This window comes from Saimiri boliviensis, chromosome 16 (assembly GCF_048565385.1).
Source record: "Saimiri boliviensis isolate mSaiBol1 chromosome 16, mSaiBol1.pri, whole genome shotgun sequence".
Classification (NCBI taxonomy): Eukaryota; Metazoa; Chordata; class Mammalia; order Primates; family Cebidae; genus Saimiri; species Saimiri boliviensis.
The window spans coordinates 1,634,800-1,656,794 of record NC_133464.1 but is presented as its reverse complement, the minus strand read 5'-3'; the positions used below and the strand labels follow the sequence as shown (position 1 = coordinate 1,656,794).

Genomic DNA, 21,995 nt, shown 5'->3' with positions numbered 1-21,995 from the left:
TACCTCCTCTTCCCCACCTGCCTCTGAAGCAAACGCTGATCTGATGACATTGTCATGAGGCCTGATGCCCTCAGCAGCTTCCTAGTGTGCCCTGGGTGTGGCCGTCCAGTGCCAATAAATGGAGGAAAATGGGAAGACAGGAAGAAGGGGGACTGGGTGGGAGGAAAGAAGGGAGTGGGAGGCAGAGAAAGGCAGCTTAAGGGAAAATGCGACATCTGGTCATGCCAGGGTTCACGGAGTGGGAAGAGGTTCTAATCCCTGGCCTCCGCAGACCCACGGCCCACAGTCACGCTAGGGTTCACGGAGTGGGAAGAGGTTCTGAGCCCTGCCCGCTGCAGACCCACAGTTCACGTGGCCTCACCAGCATTGCGTCTGTCACAGTTCCAAGTCCTCAGGGATAACATCACAAAGTTATTTTTTTTTCTTTTTCCATTGTAATTTATATGGAATTCTGAACAATGGCAAATCAGAGCCCAAACAGGTGACAAAGAAGTTCATTAAGAGGCTTGTGAACCTGAGAGCACATCCAGAATATACCCTCGTCCTCAAATCTATGAAAGACGTGATCTCTGGCCCATCTGCCGCAGACACTCACACATCCCCATCACCGCAGGCCTGCACCTGAGCTTCCTAGCACATCAACCCCCGCCCCCCATTCTGCAGATGTTCCCCTTGAAGAGCTGGAAACACTCGTGCTTAGGAAAGCCTTTGAAGATAGAAATGAATGCAAACGCAGTTATTGTTATTAATAATATCTCAAACTTGGCACACAGAACTTGATGACATTTTAATTAAGTTTCTGATTTTATTGGTCATGGGGCAAAACCCTTTTTATTTTTATTTGCAAAGCCTAAAGGCAAGTCAGGTTCACAGACAGCAGCAGGGTTTACTCGGGACGTTGGGTTCTGCCTGGTGATGTTTGCTCAAAAGCTCATTTCTGACGGCTTCTGAAAGCAGATTGAAGAAAGCGCTCCCCACCGTAGCCTTTCTGGATGCGGAGACGCTTCAGGTATTTGCTTTTCATGTGAGATGTCACACTAACCCAAGCGCTATAATTTTACTATCTCCTGCTAAGCTCGTCCAGAGATGGATCATTTCTATCCAAAATTGGCAAGCTTCCCTTCATTTATATTTCAGACTTAAAAACAGGAGAAAGTTTGTAGAAAATGGTTTATAGTAGAAACATACTGGTTTAAACTTAACCTACTTGCTATTTGAAACAAGTTCTTTTAGTTAAAGTGGGATTCCTTACGTAAAAAATCATTTTAAGAAATTTCCATACTGCATTTTGCTTTTTCAAAGTTGTGTATTTAGTAATATGCAAAAATTCTTGTCCTCTGAAGACTCCCTTATAACATTTCTCACACACCCACTCGTGTTCATACCCCCAATCCAAAGGTTCATGGGGATACTTGGCTATCTAATTTTGTTGTCAATGGGATTCATAGGTTTCTGGTTTTGCTATCTAGGTGCTCTGTTTTAATATTGGGATTTAGAAAGATTAAACACTATGCCACCACCACCTTTCACTTTCAACATTTTAAAGACAAGTATTTCCTACTTGGGCCTAACATACCAGACAAATTATCCATCGCTATAAGGTCAGAAAAATATTTTTGACTACTGACATTTCATGCACCCTTTCCCAGGAAACTACTAGAGAATATATTCTACTAAATTAAGCAAATCAATCCAGGAGGAAGACATCGTGAGATGCAGAAAACGAGGGCTTCTGAGAGAGGCGGAGGGAGTTCCTGACACCTGTGAAGGGAAGCCCAAGCACAGAAGCACCCAGCAAGTTTAGAAAGTCACCAGCAGATTGGGGCAGGACGCCAAAGGGTGACAGGAGGGATGTCTCAGAACAGAAGTGGAAAGGGACTGATAAGTACGAACGCGTGGTTGGGAACTAGAAGGACGCATACAGAAAGCTAAGGAAATGAGGCAGGCGTGGTGGCTCACGCCTGCGATCCCAGCACTTTGGGAGGCTGAGGCAGGCAGAGCACTTGAAGTTACTTCGAGACCAGCCTGGCCAACATGGTAAAACCCCGTCTCTACTAAAAATACAAAATGTAGCCAGGCGTGGTGGTGGGCACCTATGATCCCAGGTACTCCGGAGGCGGAGGCAGGAGAATCGCTTGCACCCGGGAGGCAGAGGTTGCAGTGAGCCAACGTCCTGCCACTGTATTCCAGCCTGGACGACAGAACAAGACTCTGTCTCAAAAACAAAACCAAACCAAACAAAAAAGAAAGCTGAGACAATGAAAGATGGAGGCAATGATTATCTTCAAGGAAAAAAGTGGAATAAGAAAGAAGTTGCAGTGAAAACGCATGGACAGCGCGGGTGGCCTGTAGCACTCACACCCACATGCAGCTACGATCCTGCCATCCTGTTAATATCATGGGCAGGGATTGAATGGAGACCCGTGTAGCCTCAGCGGGGACACATGCAGGAGAGAGAGGCGGGGGTAGGAGCGAGAATGAGCTAAATATTTATATCCCCATGTAACTGGTGCTGTTGAAATTTTTAAAATTATGCTATAAGCACATGATTTAGAAATTCAGACACAATAAAGGCAGACAAGGAGCAAAGAGCTGTGAGTGGTCGTCTCTGCAGGGGTGTCCGGGTGGGCGGTGACAAGGACATCGGGTTATTAGATTACCGGCCAGGCAGTGCCATTTTCTTTTAAAACTATGCAAATGCAGCCGGGCGCAGTGGCTCACGCCTGTAATCCCAGTACTTTGGGAGGCCGAGGCGGGCGGATCGCCTGAGGTCAGGAGTTTGAGACCACTCTGACAACATGGTGAAGCCCCGTTTCTACTAAAAATACAAAAATCAGCCAGGCATGGTGAGAGGCACTTGTAATCCCAGCTACTCAGGAGGCTGAGGCAGGAGAATCACTTGAACCTGGGAGGTGGAGGTTGCAATAAGCTGAGATAGCCCTACTACATTCCAGCCTGGATGACAGAGTGAGACTCCACCTAAAAAAAAAAAAAAAACTAACAAACAAAAACAAACAATTATGCAAATGCATTTCTTTGGCTAAAATTAAAGTTTTTACCAAGTTTCATTGTAATACAGAAAATAAACTCTTGGTGCAGGATTACACAGAAGAAAACCAGCCGTCCGATGCCTTTCTTCTGTCATTCCCAATCAGAAGGTTGTTTCTGACCCACCCAAATATTATCCACTAAGAAGACAGAGCCTCCCGCAGCAGTCTCAAGCGGTCTGAGAGCTGAATCAAGGTTTGCGGCCCATCTCCAGGTGATCTGAATATCCGTGCATCCAGGGCCTGGTTAGAATGAACCCTTCAGAGGCGTTCTGGGTTGCTCAGTGCAGAGACTCTTACCCAGGGTGTCAGCCTCTGAAAGAGACACGTGCCTGGGCTTCCTCCCTGAAGATGGACCTGGCAGGTCTGGAGGGAGGCCCCTGTGATGAACCCTGTGATAAGCCACTGATCGGAGCTTGTGCTTCGTCACGGGACCAGCCACAAGGTCGACCGACCTCTAAAGGTCACAGGAGTGCCTCAGGGAGACAGTAGCAAGGTGGGGGCTGGGGAAGGCTCTGTGCCAAGGCTGCAGTTTGAAAACTGCCTGGTACATCAGCGGGGGTGTGAGCTATCAGGAGCCTGCCACTGGACTGAGCCACCAGGAGAACACAAGTTCTGTGCATCCGATGGAGGGGCTGAGCAGAAAGGAAAAGCCCTCCCTGATCAGGCTGTTCATCGGGCAGCCTCCGGCCACCTTATACATATTCTGCCATTCAGCTGGGGTCTCTCTGCTCCCAGATACTAACCACGCCCACTGGACCATCTTCCCTCCAGCTGGGGAAACGCGCCACAGAGCCCTTTACCTTCCAAAGCCTTGGCCCGACTCGATCTCCTCTTTGCCCTGGGCCAGGACCATCACTCCTGTTTCATGTTCGAAGGCAGTGAGGTGGGTGCCGGGCTCCCCTCTCCCACGCGCCGTCAGCGTCTCAGGTGGGACCAAGCCCAAGCCCGTTTGTTCTGGGTCCCTGCACTTCTCGACCCAACCCTGCCTCTCAACACCACCCACTGGATGGTGGGCCCGGGCAGTGCTTCATAAAAGGTGAGTGCCAAGGCACGTGGAGGGAGAGGCTGCTCTCCCGGGCCTGCTCAAACCTCTCTCCGTTTTTCCCAGACTGGCGCTGCGTCTCTTCCTGGCTGCCACAGCTCTTGCAGCTGGACGGTCACAAACCCACATGTGGAGGAACACCACGGGTGGGCAGTGCCCTCCTCTCCTCCTGCATCTGCCCTGCTCACTGCAGCCAAGGGTGGGTGGGCTGGGGTCACAGGAGAGGTGCCCTGGAGGCAAGATGGTGCTCGTGGCATCAGGAGTGGTGGGGTGGTGGGGACCCAGGCCGGGAGGCACTGCCACCCTGCTTTCCACATCCACCCATGGCGAGCAGCAGGGCAGGGGAGAGGGTCCTGCCCTGGACCTGGCAGAGGAGGTGGGCCTGGGCCAGGGTCTTCCCTGGACAAGACAGGGAAAGCCAGAGAGACCCAGCAGGACGGGTGACCGCGCGCTTAGAGAAGGCAGCCCCTCGTGCCTGGCCTCAGGCAAAGTCCTTCTCTGTGGATCCGAGAAGCAGGTACCACGATGGTGCCCAGCTTACAGACAGGCAAGCAGGGGCGTCCGCAGGCTGAGGCATCGCTGCAGGATGCACCAGGCCCTTCCCTGACCGCAGAGCACATGCTCAGCTCCCTCCTGCTCCATCTTAGCGAGACAGGCCCGGAGAAGTACGGGAGTGAGGGAAAAGCAGAGTCCCTGCCAGGGAAGCAGGTGTACCCAGAGACCGACGAAATCCATCGTGGGCCCCAGCTGTCCTGAGGTGGGTCAGCCCAGCGGACCACAGGGGCCGGGCTGGGAATGGCCATGATTAGGAAATGGGTGATGCAGCCACGAGCCTGTGCTGGCCTCGGGATCCAGCTGGCCAGGGGTGATTCCCGCCTTCACTGTCTTCAAGTCAGGGGATTTTGGACTTAGGTTTTCTCATCAGAAAAATGGAGCAGTGGAGCCCACCACTCATGTCCTCGTCTGTTTACAGGCGTGCACAGAGGTGGGTGTGGGATTCCCAGCACATGGCCTGGTCTCCAGCACCAAGTTCTCCAGGCTGAAGCATGCACTGGTGCAACCTGTATCACCACATTCCACGTGCTGAGGCTGTGAGCTGTTAACACAACCACGGGGCGTCAGAGTTTTTCTTCACCTGTGTTACTAAGGCAGAAACTGGTCTTGTCAATGTTGTTTTGTTTTCGTTGTTTTGAGACAGGGTCTTGCTCCGTGGCCCAGGCTGAAGTGCAGTGGCACGATCACAGCTCCCTGCCGCCTCAGACTACCAGGTTCAGGTGATCCTCCCACCTCAGCCTGCGGAGTAGGTGGGACCACAGGTGCGAGCCACCACACTCGGCTAATTTTTTTACTTTTTACAGACACCAGGTCTTCCTATGTTGCCCAGGCTGGTTTTGAATTCGTGGGCTCAAGTGAGCTGCCTGCTTTGGCCTTGCAAAGAGCTGGGATTACGGATGTGAGCTACCGTGCCTGGCTGGTTCTGTTGTTGCTGTTGTTGTTTTTGAGACTGAGTCTGCTCTGTTGCCCAGGCTGGAGTGCAGTGGGGTGGTCTCGGCTCACTGCAACTTCTGCCTCTTAGGTTCAAGCGATTCTCATGCCTCAGCCCCCTGAATAGCTCAGACTATAGGCACATGCTGCCACACCCAGCTAATATGTATATATATATATATATATATATATATATAGTGTATATATGTATATATATATGCATATACATATGTTTGTATTTTTAGTAGAGACGGGGTTTCACTATGTTGATCAGCCTGGTCTTGAACTCCCGACTGGTTTTGTTTTTTAAGTGCTTTCTTCTTCATGAGCTCTGTCTTCTGAAATGGAATTCGGAATAATTAAACATGAACATAAAAAGTTATCTCTGCGGCCGGGCACGGTGGCTCAAGCCTGTAATCCCAGCACTTTGGGAGGCCGAGGCGGGTGGATCACGAGGTCAAGAGATCGAGACCATCCTGGTCAACGTGGCGAAACCCCGTCTCTACTAAAAACACTAAAAAGTAGCTGGGCATGGTGGCGCGTGCCTGTAATCCCAGCTACTCAGGAGGCTGAGGCAGGAGAATTGCCTGAACCCAGGAGGCGGAGGTTGCGGTGAGCCGAGATCGCGCCATTGCACTCCAGCCTGGGCAACAAGATGGAAACTCCATCTCAAAAAAAAAAAAAAAAAAAAAAAAAAAGTTATCTCTGCTTCTGGAAACACTATTTCTTTTTTTTGTTTTAATTTGGTAAAGTATACATAACATTCAATGGACCATTTTAACCATTTCAAGTGCACAGTTCAGTGGCATGAAGTATTTACACATTCACCCTGTTGTAAGGCATCACCATCCATCATTCCAGGACTTCTGCAGCATCCCAAGCTGAAACGCTGTGACCATTAAATACTTACTGTGACCACTAAAAACTCTGTGACCATTAAATTCTCCAGCCCCCATCAAGCCCCATTCTAAGATACTTTGTCTCTGTGGATTCTCCCTCTCTGGGGCCTCATGTCAGTGGAACCTCACAGTATTTATCCCTTGAGTCTGACTTTGCTTAGCAGCATAGATTCAAAACCATTCATTTTTTTACATACTTTTCTGGATTTTAGAGTAGACTGAGGTAATTTTCAGTTACCTAAGAATATTTAAATATTCTTATATGTTACAATAGGTGAAAAAATATTTTAAGGGAAACCATTTTATCTTCGTTTTAAAAAGCAAAGGGGTGGCCAGGTACAGTGGCTCATGCATGTAATGCCAGCCCTTTGGGAGGCTGAGGTAGGCAGATCATGAGGTCAGGAGTTCAAGACCAGCCTGGCCAACATGGTGAAACCCCATCACTGCTAAAAATAGAAAAATTAGCCAGGTGTGGTGGCACACGCCTGCAATCCCAGCTACTCGGGAGGCTGAGGCAGGAGAACTGCTTGAACCCGGGAGGTGGAGGTTGCAGTGAGCCGAGATCGTGCCACTGCACTCCAGCCTGGGTTGGACAGAGCAAGACTCCATCTCAAAAAACAAATAAACAAACAAACAAACAAGCAAACAAAAAAGCAAAGGGGCGAGAGTTTTCAGTTTTCTAGAAAGTAAACAGTTTAGTTTTACCTTTAAAAGTAAAAAGTTTGGTTTTCATAAATTGAACATTTGTTAAAGTGATGTGATGTAATATACAAGCCAGTTGCTTGAGTGAAGGTGCCAATCACTTTGAATGATGTTAAATTTCTAATTACTGTCCACCTCTTACTCAGATCCCCATCATCTTCACTTTGCTGGAGAGGAGCTGTAATGATAGTCTACATTAAAGTTACTGTTCAGACAAATGATTCCAACAAATTGCTTTCATTACTTTATTGGTAATTTTAAGCACCACAGAACTTAGTTGTTGTTTTTCTGGAAGAAAACTGGAATTAAAATCATTGATCCTTTAGAAAAATATAAAACAAAGGAGAAGGGAGTGTAAAAAATGAATAAGAAAATAATTCTTAGCATACTTTCCTTTCCTGTATTCTCACTGAGAAATAAAAAGTAAATGGGACATTGAGAAGCAAAATTAATCCTGATTAGGCTCGCTTTGGGACAGGCAGCCTCGCTGCAGACTATCCATTGTTCGGTGTGAAATGGAGCCAGTGATCGCTCATTGTCAAGGAGAAAAGACCTGGGAGCCACGGTTCACCCAGTCTTTCTCCTGACCTGCGTCTGAGCACCTGAAGGAAAAAACTTTAAGAAGAAAAAGACATGAAGTGGCAGCGGAGACAAAAGTCTCAAAGATGCAGAATTCAGGAACCCACTGTGTCTCAGGATGGGTGTGGAAGCAACAGCTATGAGATTCCCTGACAACGAAACCCAGGCATGCCCAGGAATCCCAGCACGTGGTGAAAGTTTTCACGGCGGGGCTCACATCAGCAGTGTCTAGAAGATTAAATCTTGTTATTCTTTGAGATCGGCACTCATGCTATCCACATATTTTTTATTAAGAAGTACAATGAAATTTAACTTATTCCATTTTTGATACCAGTGTAATGACCAAATTAAACTAGATTTTCAAAAATAATCAGAGGCCCTGCCCCGCAAACTACCCCCCGGGCACGGGGAGATGTGGGGGCAGTAATGACTCCATCTTGGGTGCTGACCCGCCACGCTGACTTCGGACACACCCCGGTCCCGAGCGCTCCCAATTCCTACGTCATTTCCTGTCCCTGGTGTTCAAACAAGTCGGCCTTGATGTTATCACACAAATTATGGGCCATGAGGCATACAGCACTCTTGCCTGTTCTGAAGGGCTGCCTTTTATTGTCTTGCGAAGAGCACTCACACTTCTTCCCTACTGCACAGGAGCCCTGGGTCTGGGGTGACAGGTGCAGAGACCTGCCTGTCCAGCAGCCACCTAAGACCATGCTTCTGTCTGTAAGTTCCCCAACAAAACACCCTTCACTGACAAACTTGATTGTTCTGGCTTATTCTTTGGTTTCTAGGCTCCTTCAGCATTTGGGGACCTCGTTGCATAGGTGGCCCTTTCCCAGGAGATCATATTCTATGTCATGTTCCAGGAGAAACAGCCTGGCAGAGCCGTTTGATCTCAGGGACCGTCTGAGCAGTACGTCACTCTCGCTGCTCTCCTTCACGGTGATGGGAGTCACGTGGGATGGATTTGCCCGGGACCCTTTTCACTCTGTGAGTGCTCACCCCTTATGCCCTTCCTTTATTCTGTTATGTTAACACTCACAGCAGTTTATGTATAACTAATTCTTTCAGCATCTGTTGGGCACCACGTCATGCCTGAAGAGAAAAAGGATTGATACCTGATCACCCGCAACAGGTTGAGGTTCAGGCGGGAGACAGACATTGAGATGAATGAGTCTCAAACCTGCGATATTGGGGAGCTTTCACAAACGCTTCGATCCCACTCCAAACCAACCGAGTCATCCGGGACTACACGTATGCAGCACCATGCCCAGCTCATCTTATTTTTGTGTGTTTTTTTGGAGAGATGGGGTCTTGCTATGTTGCCTAATTGTCCCACCTTGGCCTCTCAAAGTGCTGGAAGTACAGGTGTGAGCCGCCGTGCCCAGCCTGGGGAAGTGCTACTTGTGAAAAGTAATTCCCAAAGTGAGTTTAATCTATAACCAGGGTTTAGAAATACTGCTGTGGAAAAATAACTAAGCTTCACTAAGTGGCGCTATTAGGAGTGCCAAGGGGGTGGTGATTAATAAGTGAGCCGGAACCCAGGCAGGTGCAGGGAGAGACGGCATCTGAGAGTGACTAAGAGGGGGCCAAACACGGGGTGGGGAAGAAGATTCCAGACCAAGTGACCAGGGAGGTCAGAGAATGGCTTTGGGGAGGCAGAAAGTGAAGTTTCCACCACTGAAGAGCTCTAGGGGCCAGGATCTGTGGCTCATGCCTGTAATCCCAGATCTCTGAGAGGTCGAGGCAGGTGGATCACCTGAGGTCAGGAGTTTGAGACCAGCCAGGGCAACGCGGCGAAACCCCATCTCTACTAAAAACAAATTGGCCAAGTGTGGCGGTGGGCACCTGTAATCCCAGCTACTTGAGAGGCTGAGGCAGCAGAATCGCTTGAACCCTTGGGGGCAGAGGTTGCCATGAGCTGAGATTGCATCATTGCACTCCATCCTGGAAGACAGAGTAAGACTCTGTCTTGGGGAAAAAAAAAAAATCTTTAGGACCAATCCCTGGGGATACGGTCACCTAACTCATTCTGGACCTGTGGGGATAGTGACTTGAGATGCGTGGATAGCATGGGCCCGGAACTCGGAGGAGCGAGGCTGTTTGCCCCCGGAGGCCCAGCTTGACTGCCCTCAGGTTAATGGCTCTTTCCAGCACCAAAATGGCACGTCCCAGGTCTGTACCTACCCACAGCCGTCAGTTCCGGCTCAGGTTTGCCGTTTCAGCGCTCAGCGTGGTCATTCTTTCACAGGAAGGTCTCGTTTGCCGCTCCCACTCCCTCATTCCCCCCCCCTCCAGTTCTTTTTCACATAGGGGGCCAATGATTCCAAGATTTCTTTGGAAAAAACGGTGGAGGGCGGAATGGAGGATGGGTGTTTATGAGTCTGTGTGTGGGTGAGGGTGTGGCTGGGGTGCGGTCTGCAGCATTCTTTTGCAAACCCACAATTTCAAGTCTTGGGGTTGGCATCCTACCTCTGCCTCCTCCTCATCCATCCCCTCCCACCAGCACTGTGGAGCTGTGAGGGTCAGGGGTAGATCCTGGTTACCTGAGGCTCATCCCCAACAATTTCATTCCCCTTGGACACTCACTAGTTTGGTGACATGCACTGACCTCAGGCCTAAGCCGCTCACCTCATGGACTCCCCCACCCGCATGACTGGCCAGGAGTGGACGCGTGACCTAGCCAGTCCATCACCACGAAGTCTCTCCTGCTTGGATGTGAAGGACGAAGCTTGTAGGCCCTGGACTTTTCAGCAGTTATTTCACTTTTGCACTCACTGGGATGGGCACCAACACATTTCATGATCGTTTAATCAGTCTATGGTCGATTATTTCAAAGATAATCCCCTATAAATTCTCTGCATGATAATCCCTCATAAGGATTAAGAGTTCTCATAATCCCTCATAAGGATCCCCGTCGGTACATGGGATCCTCCCACCATGAAGTGAAATATGTGTCCTTATCCCTTGAATCTAGGCTGGACTCGGACTGTATTTTCCCCAAAAGAACATGGTAGAAGTCTATTCTAAGACTTCCAAACCGGGCCTTACAGGCCTTATAGCGTCCGCATGGACCCTCCTGGGCTGCCATGTGAAAAAGCTCGGGCTAGAGCACTGATTGATGAGAAGCCACAGAGCAAGACAGCAAGGCCAGCCTGCCCCCAGGCTTTGTCATCCCAGCTGAGATACCAGCTATGTGGCTAGAGCCACAGGAACCTTCCAGCCCCAGCAGAGCCCCCAGAAGAATGCAGCTGCAGGCCAATCCCAGCCAACACCAGGTGGAGCAGAAGCACCATCTTGTCGATTCCATGGGGTCCCAAGAAATGGAAACTCGCTGTTGTCTCAGCTCCTGCACTCACGGTCATTCATCACACAGCCAAAAATAACAGACTCACAGGACGTCTTACTCTGCTCAGGCTGCTATAACAAAATCCCTTAGATGGCAAGGCATACACATGAAGTTTGCTTCCCTCAGTTCTGAAGGCTGAGAAATCCAAGATCAAGGTGCCAGCAGATCTGGCATCTGAGAAAAGCCCTTTGCTCACAGATGGCCTCCTCTAAGGGTCTTCACAGGGCGGAAGGGGCAAGCAGGCTCCCGAAAACCTCCGTTTTAAAGGGCACTAATCCCATTCCTAATCACCTCCCAAGGCCTTCACCTCTTACTATTTGGGATTAGGAATTAGGGATTTGGGATTAGGTTTCCACATGTGAATTTGGGGGGGTCACTTTCAGACCATCGCATAGGGTGAATTGGACTTTGTTTTTTAATAGTCCTGACTTTTTTTTTTTTCCCCACAGATTTACAGAGAAGATGCTATGTTAGAAACAGAAAATCCAACTCCTGTGGTTTGAATGAAGATGTTGTCTCTCATAGCAGGAAATTCCAGGTGAGGGCAGCAGGATTTGGGGGAATTGCCTGATCGTATCACTGAGGACTCCGGCTCTTCTCATCTTCCCAGGCAGCCATCCCCAGGGGGAAGAGGCTTTTCTGGCCCCCTTCTCTAGAGGGTGCAAAGGGCTGCGGAGTACCAGGCATTGCATCCAGACAGGGAATGCAACGTCTGCCAGGGAAAAGGGAGCATTTCCTCTTTATGTTCTTGTAAGACAGAGAAAAACCTTTGCCAGACTTCCCCCAGCAGACTTCCTCTTGGGACTCACTGACTTGAGCTTGTTTGAAGCCAATCATTGGAAAGAGAAATCGAGTTACCAACAATTTCTCAAAAGAGAGAGAGTTTACCCTTAGGCACAGAGAGGGTGGATACCTGAACTAGCAAGGATAGAGACGGCATGGTGGCCACACTGGCAACCAAGGGTATTTACTACGGGACAAAAACAATTCGCATTTACTGCTGAACAAGCAGACACTCCCGACAGGCAGCCTTGATCTAGCGCCTCATACCTCCTCTGGCTGCGCCTGGACCCCAAGCCCCCAGTCACAGTTTTCAAGGAGGAAGCTTAGTCAAAATCTGGCTCCAGCAGTCAGGGGTCCCGCAGGAAACAGGAGGTGTTCTTGGGAGGGGATGTGGAAGCCAGTTTGATGACCCGACGGTTTGCTGTGGTGCGGTCATGGTTCCAGGACCCTTCCAAGGGGGCCGTTATTCAGGGACCAGCAACAGTGGCAGCCGACGGCCTGTCTCGCCTTAAAAGGCGTGGGGGTGGGGAGATGTTCTGTTCCTAGAGCCTGGATGCGTTATGCAGTGGAACAGGCACCCAGGAAGAATGGCAGCCAGAGGGACACCAGCACTGGCTGGTGTGGGGACAGGCCGGGAAGGAGGCGAGGAGGGTCCCTGCCTCTCTCCCACCTGGTCTGCAGCGGGTGCCTCTGTGGGTGAGGTCCACCGAGGGGCCACGTGCTTCCTGAGACAGGGCAGGTGGAGCAGGCCAGGGAGCAGGCTGGAATGGGAAATGGAGAGTCAGTCGGTGCTTTGGCCGACCAGAAATGGGAGCCACGTTTAGTCACTGTGACTACTGTTCCCTAGTACTAGTACTCATTGCTATTCGTCTAAAACGTGGCCCCTACCCTTTCTTTTCCACAAGCACTGGAGAGAACAGTCACGGTCAACTGCATTCCTGAGACCCAGGGGTGACAGGGGTCTCCACGGGCCACAAGAGGTGTTGGCTGCCTGGTGTCATCAGTGACATCTGGGGCAGCAAGACGGGAGGCTGGAAACCAAGGGTCTCAGTTCAGTCGAGGCCGACGACCGGCTTGAGAACGCAGTGCTCATCCCTGGCTGCGCGCACGGGCCGCGGGGGAACAGGGGCCCCTCTGGGGCTGAGCGGAGCTGTGTGGCACCGAGTTCTCAGCCAGCAGCGCTGGGACACGCCACCAGGAACGGCAGACCAGCGAAGCGGCGCCCCTCTCCGCGGGTCACCCACCCCTCAGGCCACCAGAGTGCCTTCTGCTGTCCCAGCTCTGGGGCCCGAGGGCCAGAGGCCAGGCCCGGGAACCACCCGGGTTCGGAGCCAGGGGCTTCCCGTCGCAGCTCGCCTCACCCTGAGGCCGGCCGGGGGCAGCCACCTGAGGAGCCCCTGGGTCTCCACCTGCAGAGCAGGAGACGCCTGCGGGAGGGCGGCGCCACGTTCCGGGGCGAGACCCAGCCTCGGCTCAGGGGACCTCCCCCCACCTTCCCGCTCCCGCGCCCCCCCGCCGCCCCGCGGCTTCCGCCCCGCGATCTCCCCGCCGCCTCGAGCCTTCCGGGCGGAGGATAAAAGTTTCCCTGCAGGAGCCCGGCAAGGCCGCCCCGGGACCCCGGCCGAGCCTCCGGCCCGGTCCCCGCCCGCGCGCGCCTGCGCCCCGGGAGGCGGAAGCAACAGGGAGTCCCCGCCGCGGCCGCTGCCCTCCGCCCCCAGGTCCCGCCCGGGCGAGCGCGAGGGGGCAGGGCGGGCGCGGGCGCGACGCGGTGTGGGCGCGGGGCGGGCGGGGACGGGCGCGGGGCGCATGCTCACTCGCGCCGGTGACGTGCGCGCCCGGAGCAGGGGCGGGAGCCCGCGGGGCCCGGAGGCTCAGAGGGCGGCGGGCCGAGGAGGAGGAGACGCGCCGGGAGCAGAGCGCAGGCTCCGCCGCGGTCCGGGCGCTCCGGCCGAGCCAGCCCAGCGGGCGGACCGACGGGGAGGAGGCGCCGGCGCGCGCGCGGCCCCCGGCAGCCGCCCGCGGAGCAGCCGCCGACGCGCGGGGCCGCGGACCCAGCCTTCGCCGCCCGGCCGGGCATGAGCGCGGAGGGCCCGCGGCCGCCCCCTGCACCGCCCGGCGCGCTCGGGCCGTGACCGGAGCGGGGGGCGCGGCCGCACTCGGACCCCGGAGCCCATGGGCGCGCCGAGCCGGGCGCGGGGGCGCTGAGCGGCGGAGCGGGCGCGGCCGGAGGAGCCATGGACTGCAGCCTCGTGCGGACGCTCGTGCACAGATACGTGAGTGCTCCCAGAGCGGGCGGGGACCCGGCGGGCAGGTCGGGGGGACCCGGGGTCCCGGGAGAGCTCCGAGGTCGGGGACGCCGGCCGCCCCGGGGACGACGGAGATGCTGGGGAGCGGCCCGGGGTTGACACCCTGGGGCTTCCGACGGGGTCCGAGTGGCACCGCGCGGCCCGCGTCCCGGGCCGCCACCTGCCCCCGGGCCGCAGCCGCCTCGCGCCCCCTTCCAGCGCGCGGCGCCCGGGTGGTCCCTGGGGAGTCTGGCCGGGGTTCGAGCCGTCCCAGCGGACCGGGCGCCCCGAGAGCGCCGACTTGGACCCGCCGGGGCCCGGGTCCGGGAGGAACCTTAGATGCGGCTTCCGCGCAGCCGTGCCCGCGAGGAGATTAAGGGATTGGGGGGAAGTGTCACACTTGTGCCGAGGCTGGCGGTTGTGTTCGTTCCTCAGCACCCGGGGCATTCAGAGCGGAGTGTGCAGTCGAGTTGTTTTTTACCTTAAAGTGACCGATTAGGTCCGAAGCCCGGGGTCTCCTCGGTTCCTCTGGAACCTGCCCCTTGAGTGACCAGCCGGTGGAGAGCTCCGCAGGGAAGACTCCGAAGGGGAAAAGTTGGTTTTGTTTCGGCCCGGAGGAGGGGAAACCGGCGTCGCTGGCGGTAGGTGTGAAAAGGGGTGTGTGTAGGAGAGGAAGAAGCTGTCCCGAGCACGGAGCTTCCTGCCCCCGCCTTGCACAAGACGCTTCATTGTTCCACGGCGGCTGGCGGTCAGCGGGCAGTCACAGGTTCGAGAAGTTGCCGGCCCCGGCTTTGGTACCGGAGAGGGCAGGATTATGGGAACTTGGTTCTTTCCTGGCATGGGAATGACCTCAGGCAGTCTTTCATATTTATGAGCTTTCTTTAAATAGGAGACCTTGGCCAAAGATAGGTTTCTTTTCACTGGGGGATGCCAGATCGATCAATGCTCTCCCCCGGATTTATTTACTAACCGAAAACCTCGGAGGGTCAAGCGAGCCTGAGTGCACCTCGCCTGTTTCCTGGTGTCGGGGAAGCCGTAGGAAGCTCAGCCTGCTTTACCTAAGGGGAGAGAGCTCCCCTCTGGTGATTCTGATGACTCTGGATGCTAGATCCTGAAAGGCTTAGCTGCAGAAGCCGATTGTTATCCCCCCACTGACCTCCAGCCCCCAGTTCTTGTCTCATGTTAATGTGAGTGGTAAGCATCTTGCGATACCTGCGTTTCTCCATGGTAATGTTGTAGAAGACCCGGTAACAGTGACTGTAGGTGACCTGACGTGTAAAAAAAATGCTTTACTGGGCAGGAACCTTCTGTTCCCAGTTGTGTCACTGGGAAGTGTGGGTCCCTACACAACTCATTTTCCTGGGGTGTTTCCTCCGAGGGACATGGAAGAGGGAAGGGGCCAACATTCACTTTACCTGCGCCCTCGGGGTTCCCAGTTCACTCAGTTCCCTCCTGACGTTCTGTGTGAAAAGGGAGGGTCACGTTGTAGGGCTCCTGTGCAGCCTCTCTCCGTAGAAATGGGAGCTGCATGGGCCAGCTCGGCTCCCCCTGTGGAGAAGAGTTCCTGACCCCTTCATCCTGGGGGCCGCGGAGACAGACATCCAGTTTTGGTACTCTTACTGGCTTCCTTTCTCCAGACCTTCAGCTGTTTTCTGTTACATAGATCTACATGTGTTTGGGTAGCTTACAATTTTAATTCCCCTTTGCTGTATTATTAACGCTTGTGGCATCACATTTTCTCGTAATCTAAGGGGTAAATATTCTTGAGTCAACTTTTCCATCGTATATATTATTTGATAACGTCTAGGGAACACAAGTTAGGGGATAGGATTATTTCTGTTTTTCTCAATCCACATGTTTTTTTTTTTTTCAGTGTATTCATCTGGCTGCCTCACCCGTATTTACACAGAAAACCATTCATTTCTATAATTTTAAATTCATGTCTATGGTATGAAACTAATTTGACTTTTTCCAGTAATGGTCACGATCTGTTTTCTTGTAATTTCATTATCTTCCACTGTGTAGGACTAAATTATATCTCCTTTTGTTACAGGGAAAAAAAAGAGTCTGGGATTGAATACTCAGATTTCCTTTTGCTCTCCGTATGTGACTTATTTGATAAAAAAGGATAAACAGGCCCTCTTCCCTCCCAGTGTTCACATAGAATTCCTGGGACGAAGAAAGCTTTGCGGTTCATTCTGATGTGTGAGGGTCACTACAAGATAAAAAAGTCCTCGGAAAACATTGCTGTAGGCATTTTATTGTGGGTTGACTCCAGAGAGATAGAAGAGGCAAATGAGTGAGAGAAGAGTTGCAGGGGCGTGGGGCGTTAGGCGGTGTACTCCACAATCCACAATCCGGGTTACTGGTTGTTTCCTTTAGGTGTTTGGATGGACAAGGAGCTACTTTGTACAAAGAGATACTTTGTATTTGTAAATGGTGTAGTGTTTGTATACCACGAGGCAGTGCATGTGCCCACGGGGTGGTGTATGCTCCATGGAGTGGTGTATGTGCTGCGGTTCAGCGGCGGAGAGTGTGTGTGCCGTGGGGTGGTGTGTGTATTGCGGAGTAGTGTATGTGCCGTGGGGTAGTGTATATTCTATGGGGTGCTGTATGTGCCGTGGGGTAGTGTATATTCTATGGGGTGCTGTATGTGCCGTGGGGTAGTGTTTATTCCATGGGGTGGTGTATGTGCCGTGGGGTGGTGTATGTGCCGTGGGGTGGTGTGTGTATTGTGGAGTAGTGTATGTGCCGTGGGGTAGTGTATATTCTATGGGGTGCTGTATGTGCCGTGGGGTAGTGTATATTCTATGGGGTGCTGTATGTGCCGTGGGGTAGTGTTTATTCCATGGGGTGGTGTATGTGCCGTGGGGTGGTGTATGTGCCGTGGGGTGGTGTGTGTATTGTGGAGTAGTGTATGTGCCGTGGGGTAGTGTATATTCTATGGGGTGCTGTATGTGCCGTGGGGTAGTGTATATTCCATGGGGTGGTGTATGTGCCGTGGGGTGGTGTATGTGCCATGGGTGGTGTGTGTATTGTGGAGTACTGTATGTGCCGTGGGGTAGTGTTTATTCCATGGGGTGGTGTCTGTGCTGTGGGCTGGTGTATGTCCCGTAGGTGGTGTGTGTATGTGGAATAGTGTATGTGCCGTGGGGTAGTGTTTATTCCATGGGGTGGTGTGTGTGCCGTGGGTGGTGTGTGTATGTGGAATAGTGTATGTGCCATGGGGTGGTGCATATTCCATGCGTGTGCTGTGTGGTAGTTTGACCTACATGATGTAATACTTTAAAAACATTTTTAGGTTGGGTGTGGTGGCTCACGTCCATAATCCCAGCACTTTGGGAGGCCAAGGTGGGCAGATCACCTGACGTCAGGAGTTTGAGACCAACCTGGTGAAACCCCGTCTCTACTAAAAACAGAAAAAGTTAGCTGGGCATGGCGATGTGCACCTGTAATCCCAGCTATATGGGAGACTGAGGCAGGAGAATCACTTGAGCCTGGGAGGCGGAGGTTGCAGTGAGCTGAGATCCCACAATTGCACTCCAGCCCGGGCAACAAGAGGGCAATTCCATCTCAAAATAAATGAATAAAGAAGTGCATTTTTTTTTTGAGATGGAGTTTTGCTCCGTTGCCCAGGCTGGAGTGCAGTGGCACGATCTTGTCTCACGGAAACCTCCGCCTCCTGCGTTCAAGCAATTCTCTGGCCTCAGCCTCCTGAGTAGCTGGGATTACAAGCAGCTGCTACTGTGGCTGGCTAATTTTTGTATTTTTAGTAGTGGGGTTGGGGTGGGTTTCAACAGTGTTGGCCAGGTTGGTCTTGAACTCCTGACCTTGTGATCCACCCACCTCAGCCTCCCAAAGTGCTAGGATTACAATAAAAGCATTTTTGACAGCGTGGGTGGAGAGCTAGTTCCATTTCCTCTTCACCTGTGCTGTGAGGTGAGCAACACAGATTCAGGTAGTTTAAGTTCTGAGAGAAATCAGGGCAGCCTCACAGGGTGGCTCGCATGCTCTCCGGGCAGTGGCCTGGATGCTGAGTGGGAGCCTCCCCTGCCCTTCTCAGCTATGTGGCCTTGGGCAAGTGGCTTAATTCCTTCTGCCTCAATTTTCTCCACTGAGGGTAAGAGCAGTACTCATTTCATGGCTCTTGTGAGAGCTGAATGAGGTAATCTGTGTGGAGAGCCCAGAATGGGACCTGACTCCCAGGAAGCACTTGGTCCATTTGTCGTGCCTGGCTGTTAACACAGCCGAGTCCCTGGGTAGGTTTGGCTGGGCAGAGGGCAAAGCTGTGGCCTGCCGGGTCTGTTGCTCAGCCACCCATGGGTCCCAGCTTGCTGGCGTTGTGGGTCACAGGAGAGGTAAACCAGGCGCCCTGGCAGCAGGCGTGGTGGGGAGGGCAGGTCGGAGTCACGGGGCTTTCCACTGCCATGGTAAAACGGCCCTCGATCTCTGTGAGGCTGAGCACCCTAGCCTGGGCAGGACGCTTCCCTCCGTCTTCTTTTCCGTGCCTCCGTTGAGGGCGTTTGCGTTTGCCTCGGCATTCTGTGGTTCGAGAGCTCCATCTTGTCATGGCCCCGTCATCTTTTTTCAGTGACGGCCCAGATGCTCCTTGTTGGTTCTGTGCTTCTGTTCGTTTGACCCTTACATTTTTGCTCGTAACATTTCTGACCTTCTAAGATAGAAAACATGGAAGGATCTGAAGGCTTTCTTTGCTGACAGTAGATGCTTGATTTCAACACAAACTGTTACCTTTGACTTTTCTTTTCTATGAGAAAAATAAACATTTTTGCTTCCTGAGAACTTCAAGCGTTGCTGTATTAGAGTGTGGTAAACCTTCTAGAAAGTCCATCTATTTAAGTGCATGCATACGTGTCCGCTGCTTTATCCCCAAACGGTGTGTAACGTGAACATCAGCGTTCAACTGTCATGCCGTCCCTTTGGAAAGACAGACTTATTCATTCGATTCCGTTATGCCAGCCCCTGTTTTAAAACTTCGGAAATGCCACATCGTTTTGGAGTTTCTTCTCCTAATCCAGGATTAGATGATCCAGTGGGGCCTTGCTGTTGCCCAGCTGCTGGAGTCTACACCGCAGGACCACTACGTTAAGCCGCTTTAGCTGCCAAGGTCTTCAGGTATTGGAAGTAAGTGAATCCTGAGGCGTAGGATCCAAGACTGGTAATCTGCGTCCAGCAGTGTGGCGGCCCCCCTGCAGTACGGGCGCGGAAAGCGTTTCTCATGAACGGGGTGTAACTGGCGGGCTCATCACGCGCATGCACCAGGCGCTGCTCTTGTCTTCAGGGCCTGGGGTTTCCACCTGGACCTTTCAGCGCAATCTGCCGAAGTGGGTAAGTCAGCCTTTGTGTCTACACAAAGGTGGAATCATTTCCATGGCTTTTTGGAGCCCTGTTGAATGTCTGCTTATTAGGAACAAGCATCTTGAGGTGCTTTTATTTCTTACCAGGGAGTAAATGTAAAAACCTAGAGGAAAAAAAGTTTGTATTATTAGGCTTGGCTATAGACAGTTAAATTTCTAGGGATGAGAACACTGTCTTCAGTTTGCAGTTAGTTAAAATTGCATTGAATTTGCACTAACAAAAATACATAGTTGCTTAACTACACGTGAAATCCTCTGTTTACAGGTGTGTTAAACCCTGAAGCCCAAAATACAAGTTGTCCTTTGGTGCTTGGAGCGTATGTTCAATAGAAACAGGGTTAATAAAAGCTTCTCAAGCCCCAGACTTATAAATGTTGTTTTAACCAAGTTAAATGCAGGCAAAAATGCTGTTTATTTGCAGCAAAAATCAATAGCAAGCAGGTTTTACAGCAATAGAAATTCAAGAAGATCAGATAAGGGATGATTTTCTCTTTCACTCTGAAATAGTCCATCCCAGAGGTTCCGGGGTGAGGTGCCGGAGTCTGACGGACCAACGTTCACGTTCTGTGTTGGTTGCCAGCTGTGTGGCCTTGGCAAGTTGGTTGATGCTGGCACGCTTGATGCCCCATCTGCAAGGTGGGGGTTATTCATGGTGCCCACCTGGCAGGTCTGCGTGGGGACGGGACTGGTCACAGTGCATGTGCATGCTGGGCGCCCAGCACACGGGGCACCTTTGTGGCGTGCACGGATCTGCAGCTGCGTCACCGTCCATGCCTCTAGGCTTCCTGAGGAGACTGCTTTTCACTTTGGGCTTTCTGCAGCTTTCTCCCCACCCTCCTCTTCATGTGGAAAGTTGCTGACCTTGCCCTGCTCTTCCAGGGAGAGCAGTGGTCATGATGGGAGTGACCCTGCGATGCCCAGTAGCCTTTCTGCCTCTTCCCTTGCCTCCCTGTTCGGTGGACGAGGCCAGGGGGCAGTGAGTGTGCAGGGTGGTGGAGGACCAGGCGAGGGGGCAGTGAGTGTGCAGGGTGGTGGAGGACCAGGCGAGGGGGCTGTGAGTGTGCAGGGTGGTGGAGGACCAGGCGAGGGGGCAGTGAGTGTGCAGGGTGGTGGAGGACCAGGTGAGGGGGCAGTGAGTGTGCAGGGTGGTGGAGGACGAGGCGGGGGCTGTGCGTGTGCAGGGTGGTGGAGGACGAGGCGAGGGGGCAGTGAGTGTGCAGGGTGGTGGAGGACCAGGCGAGGGGGCAGTGCGTGTGCAGGGTGGTGGAGGACCAGGCGGGGGCAGTGCGTGTGCAGGGTGGTGGAGGACGAGGCGGGGGCTGTGCGTGTGCAGGGTGGTGGAGGACCAGGCGAGGGGGCAGTGCGTGTGCAGGGTGGTGGAGGACCAGGCGAGGGGACAGTGTGTCATTAGTGGACGCAGTCTTAAAATCATGTGACCTTAAGCTCCTGGATTCTCTTTCTCTGGCTCATTATAGAGTCCTGAACGTCCTCCCAGTCTGGGCTACAAGGCCACGGCCTGGGTTCAGTCTCCCGTTCCTGCTCCCCAGCCTCGCCCTCGTGTTCCAGCCCACGCCCCGTGCGTGGGCTGCTGCTGCCGTGGCTGCTGTGGGGATTCGTTTCCTCTGTGTCCCTGTCCATGCCTCTGACCGCAGGCCGGAAAGGGAGAGCCGCCATCGCGCTGTCCCAGAGCCTGGTGGCCAGAGCCAGAGTTCTGAGGGCCTCCTCATAGTTTTAAAACTATTTTTATTTCTGAGACAGACTCCATCACTGAGGCCGGAGTGCAATGGCTTGATCTTAGCTCACTGCAACCTCTGCCTCCCAGGTTGAAGCGATTCTCTTGCCTCAGCCTCCCAAGTAGTTGGGATTACAGGTGCATGCCACCACGCCCAGCTAATTTTGTGTTTTTTAAATTAGAGATGGGGTTTTCACATGTTGGCCAGGCTGGTCTTGAACTCCTGACCTCGGGTGATCCCCCTACCTCAGCCTCCTAAAGTGTTGGGATTACAGGTGTGAGCCACTGTGCCCGGCCCTAAAACTCCTTTCATTTTGAAACTGTTAGTTCTGAAGAACTGGACTCATCCCTGGAAACAGCATGTCCACCCCTGGCACACGTGACCTTTACTTTCCAGGTAGGCGTGTCCCAGTTGTGTGAGATTCTCAGGGGAGCCCCCGCTCCCACCAAGGTTAAGACCCCTGTTCTGGAGTAGGCAGGCGACTGCTGCTCTGAGGTGGCTGCACCGGCCCACTCAGTGGCCTTGACAGCAGTGGAACTTCTTGCCAACATTTGCATACAGAGGACTGCACTTACGTACCCACATTTTACCGCTTTTTCGGAAGCCTCGTGACTGGGCGTTCCTGGCCTGCTGTTTCCCCGAGGACTGCTCCTGCTGGAGCGACGGCCACGTGAACGGGGGTTGCTCTCCACTGGCCTGAGTTGCTGGGCCCA

General features: G+C 52.8%; 1 protein-coding gene across 12 annotated transcripts in view; it reads left to right on the top strand.

Moving 5' to 3' along the window:
- The first annotated feature begins 13,747 nt into the window (after positions 1 to 13,747).
- The window catches only part of ATP11A (ATPase phospholipid transporting 11A), a 179,768-nt gene continuing 171,520 nt past the window's right edge, over positions 13,748 to 21,995 (top strand). For 7 of the 12 annotated variants that reach the window (XM_039473220.2, XM_074387432.1, XM_039473219.2 and 4 more), the window contains exon 1: positions 13,748 to 14,162. In XM_039473220.2, the coding sequence (XP_039329154.1) occupies positions 14,124 to 14,162 (39 nt within the window). In that variant the 5' untranslated portion in view covers positions 13,748 to 14,123. The remainder of the gene's footprint in view (positions 14,163 to 21,995) is intronic. The other 5 variants (XM_039473224.2, XM_039473226.2, XM_039473223.2 and 2 more) reach the window with 1 other exon arrangement.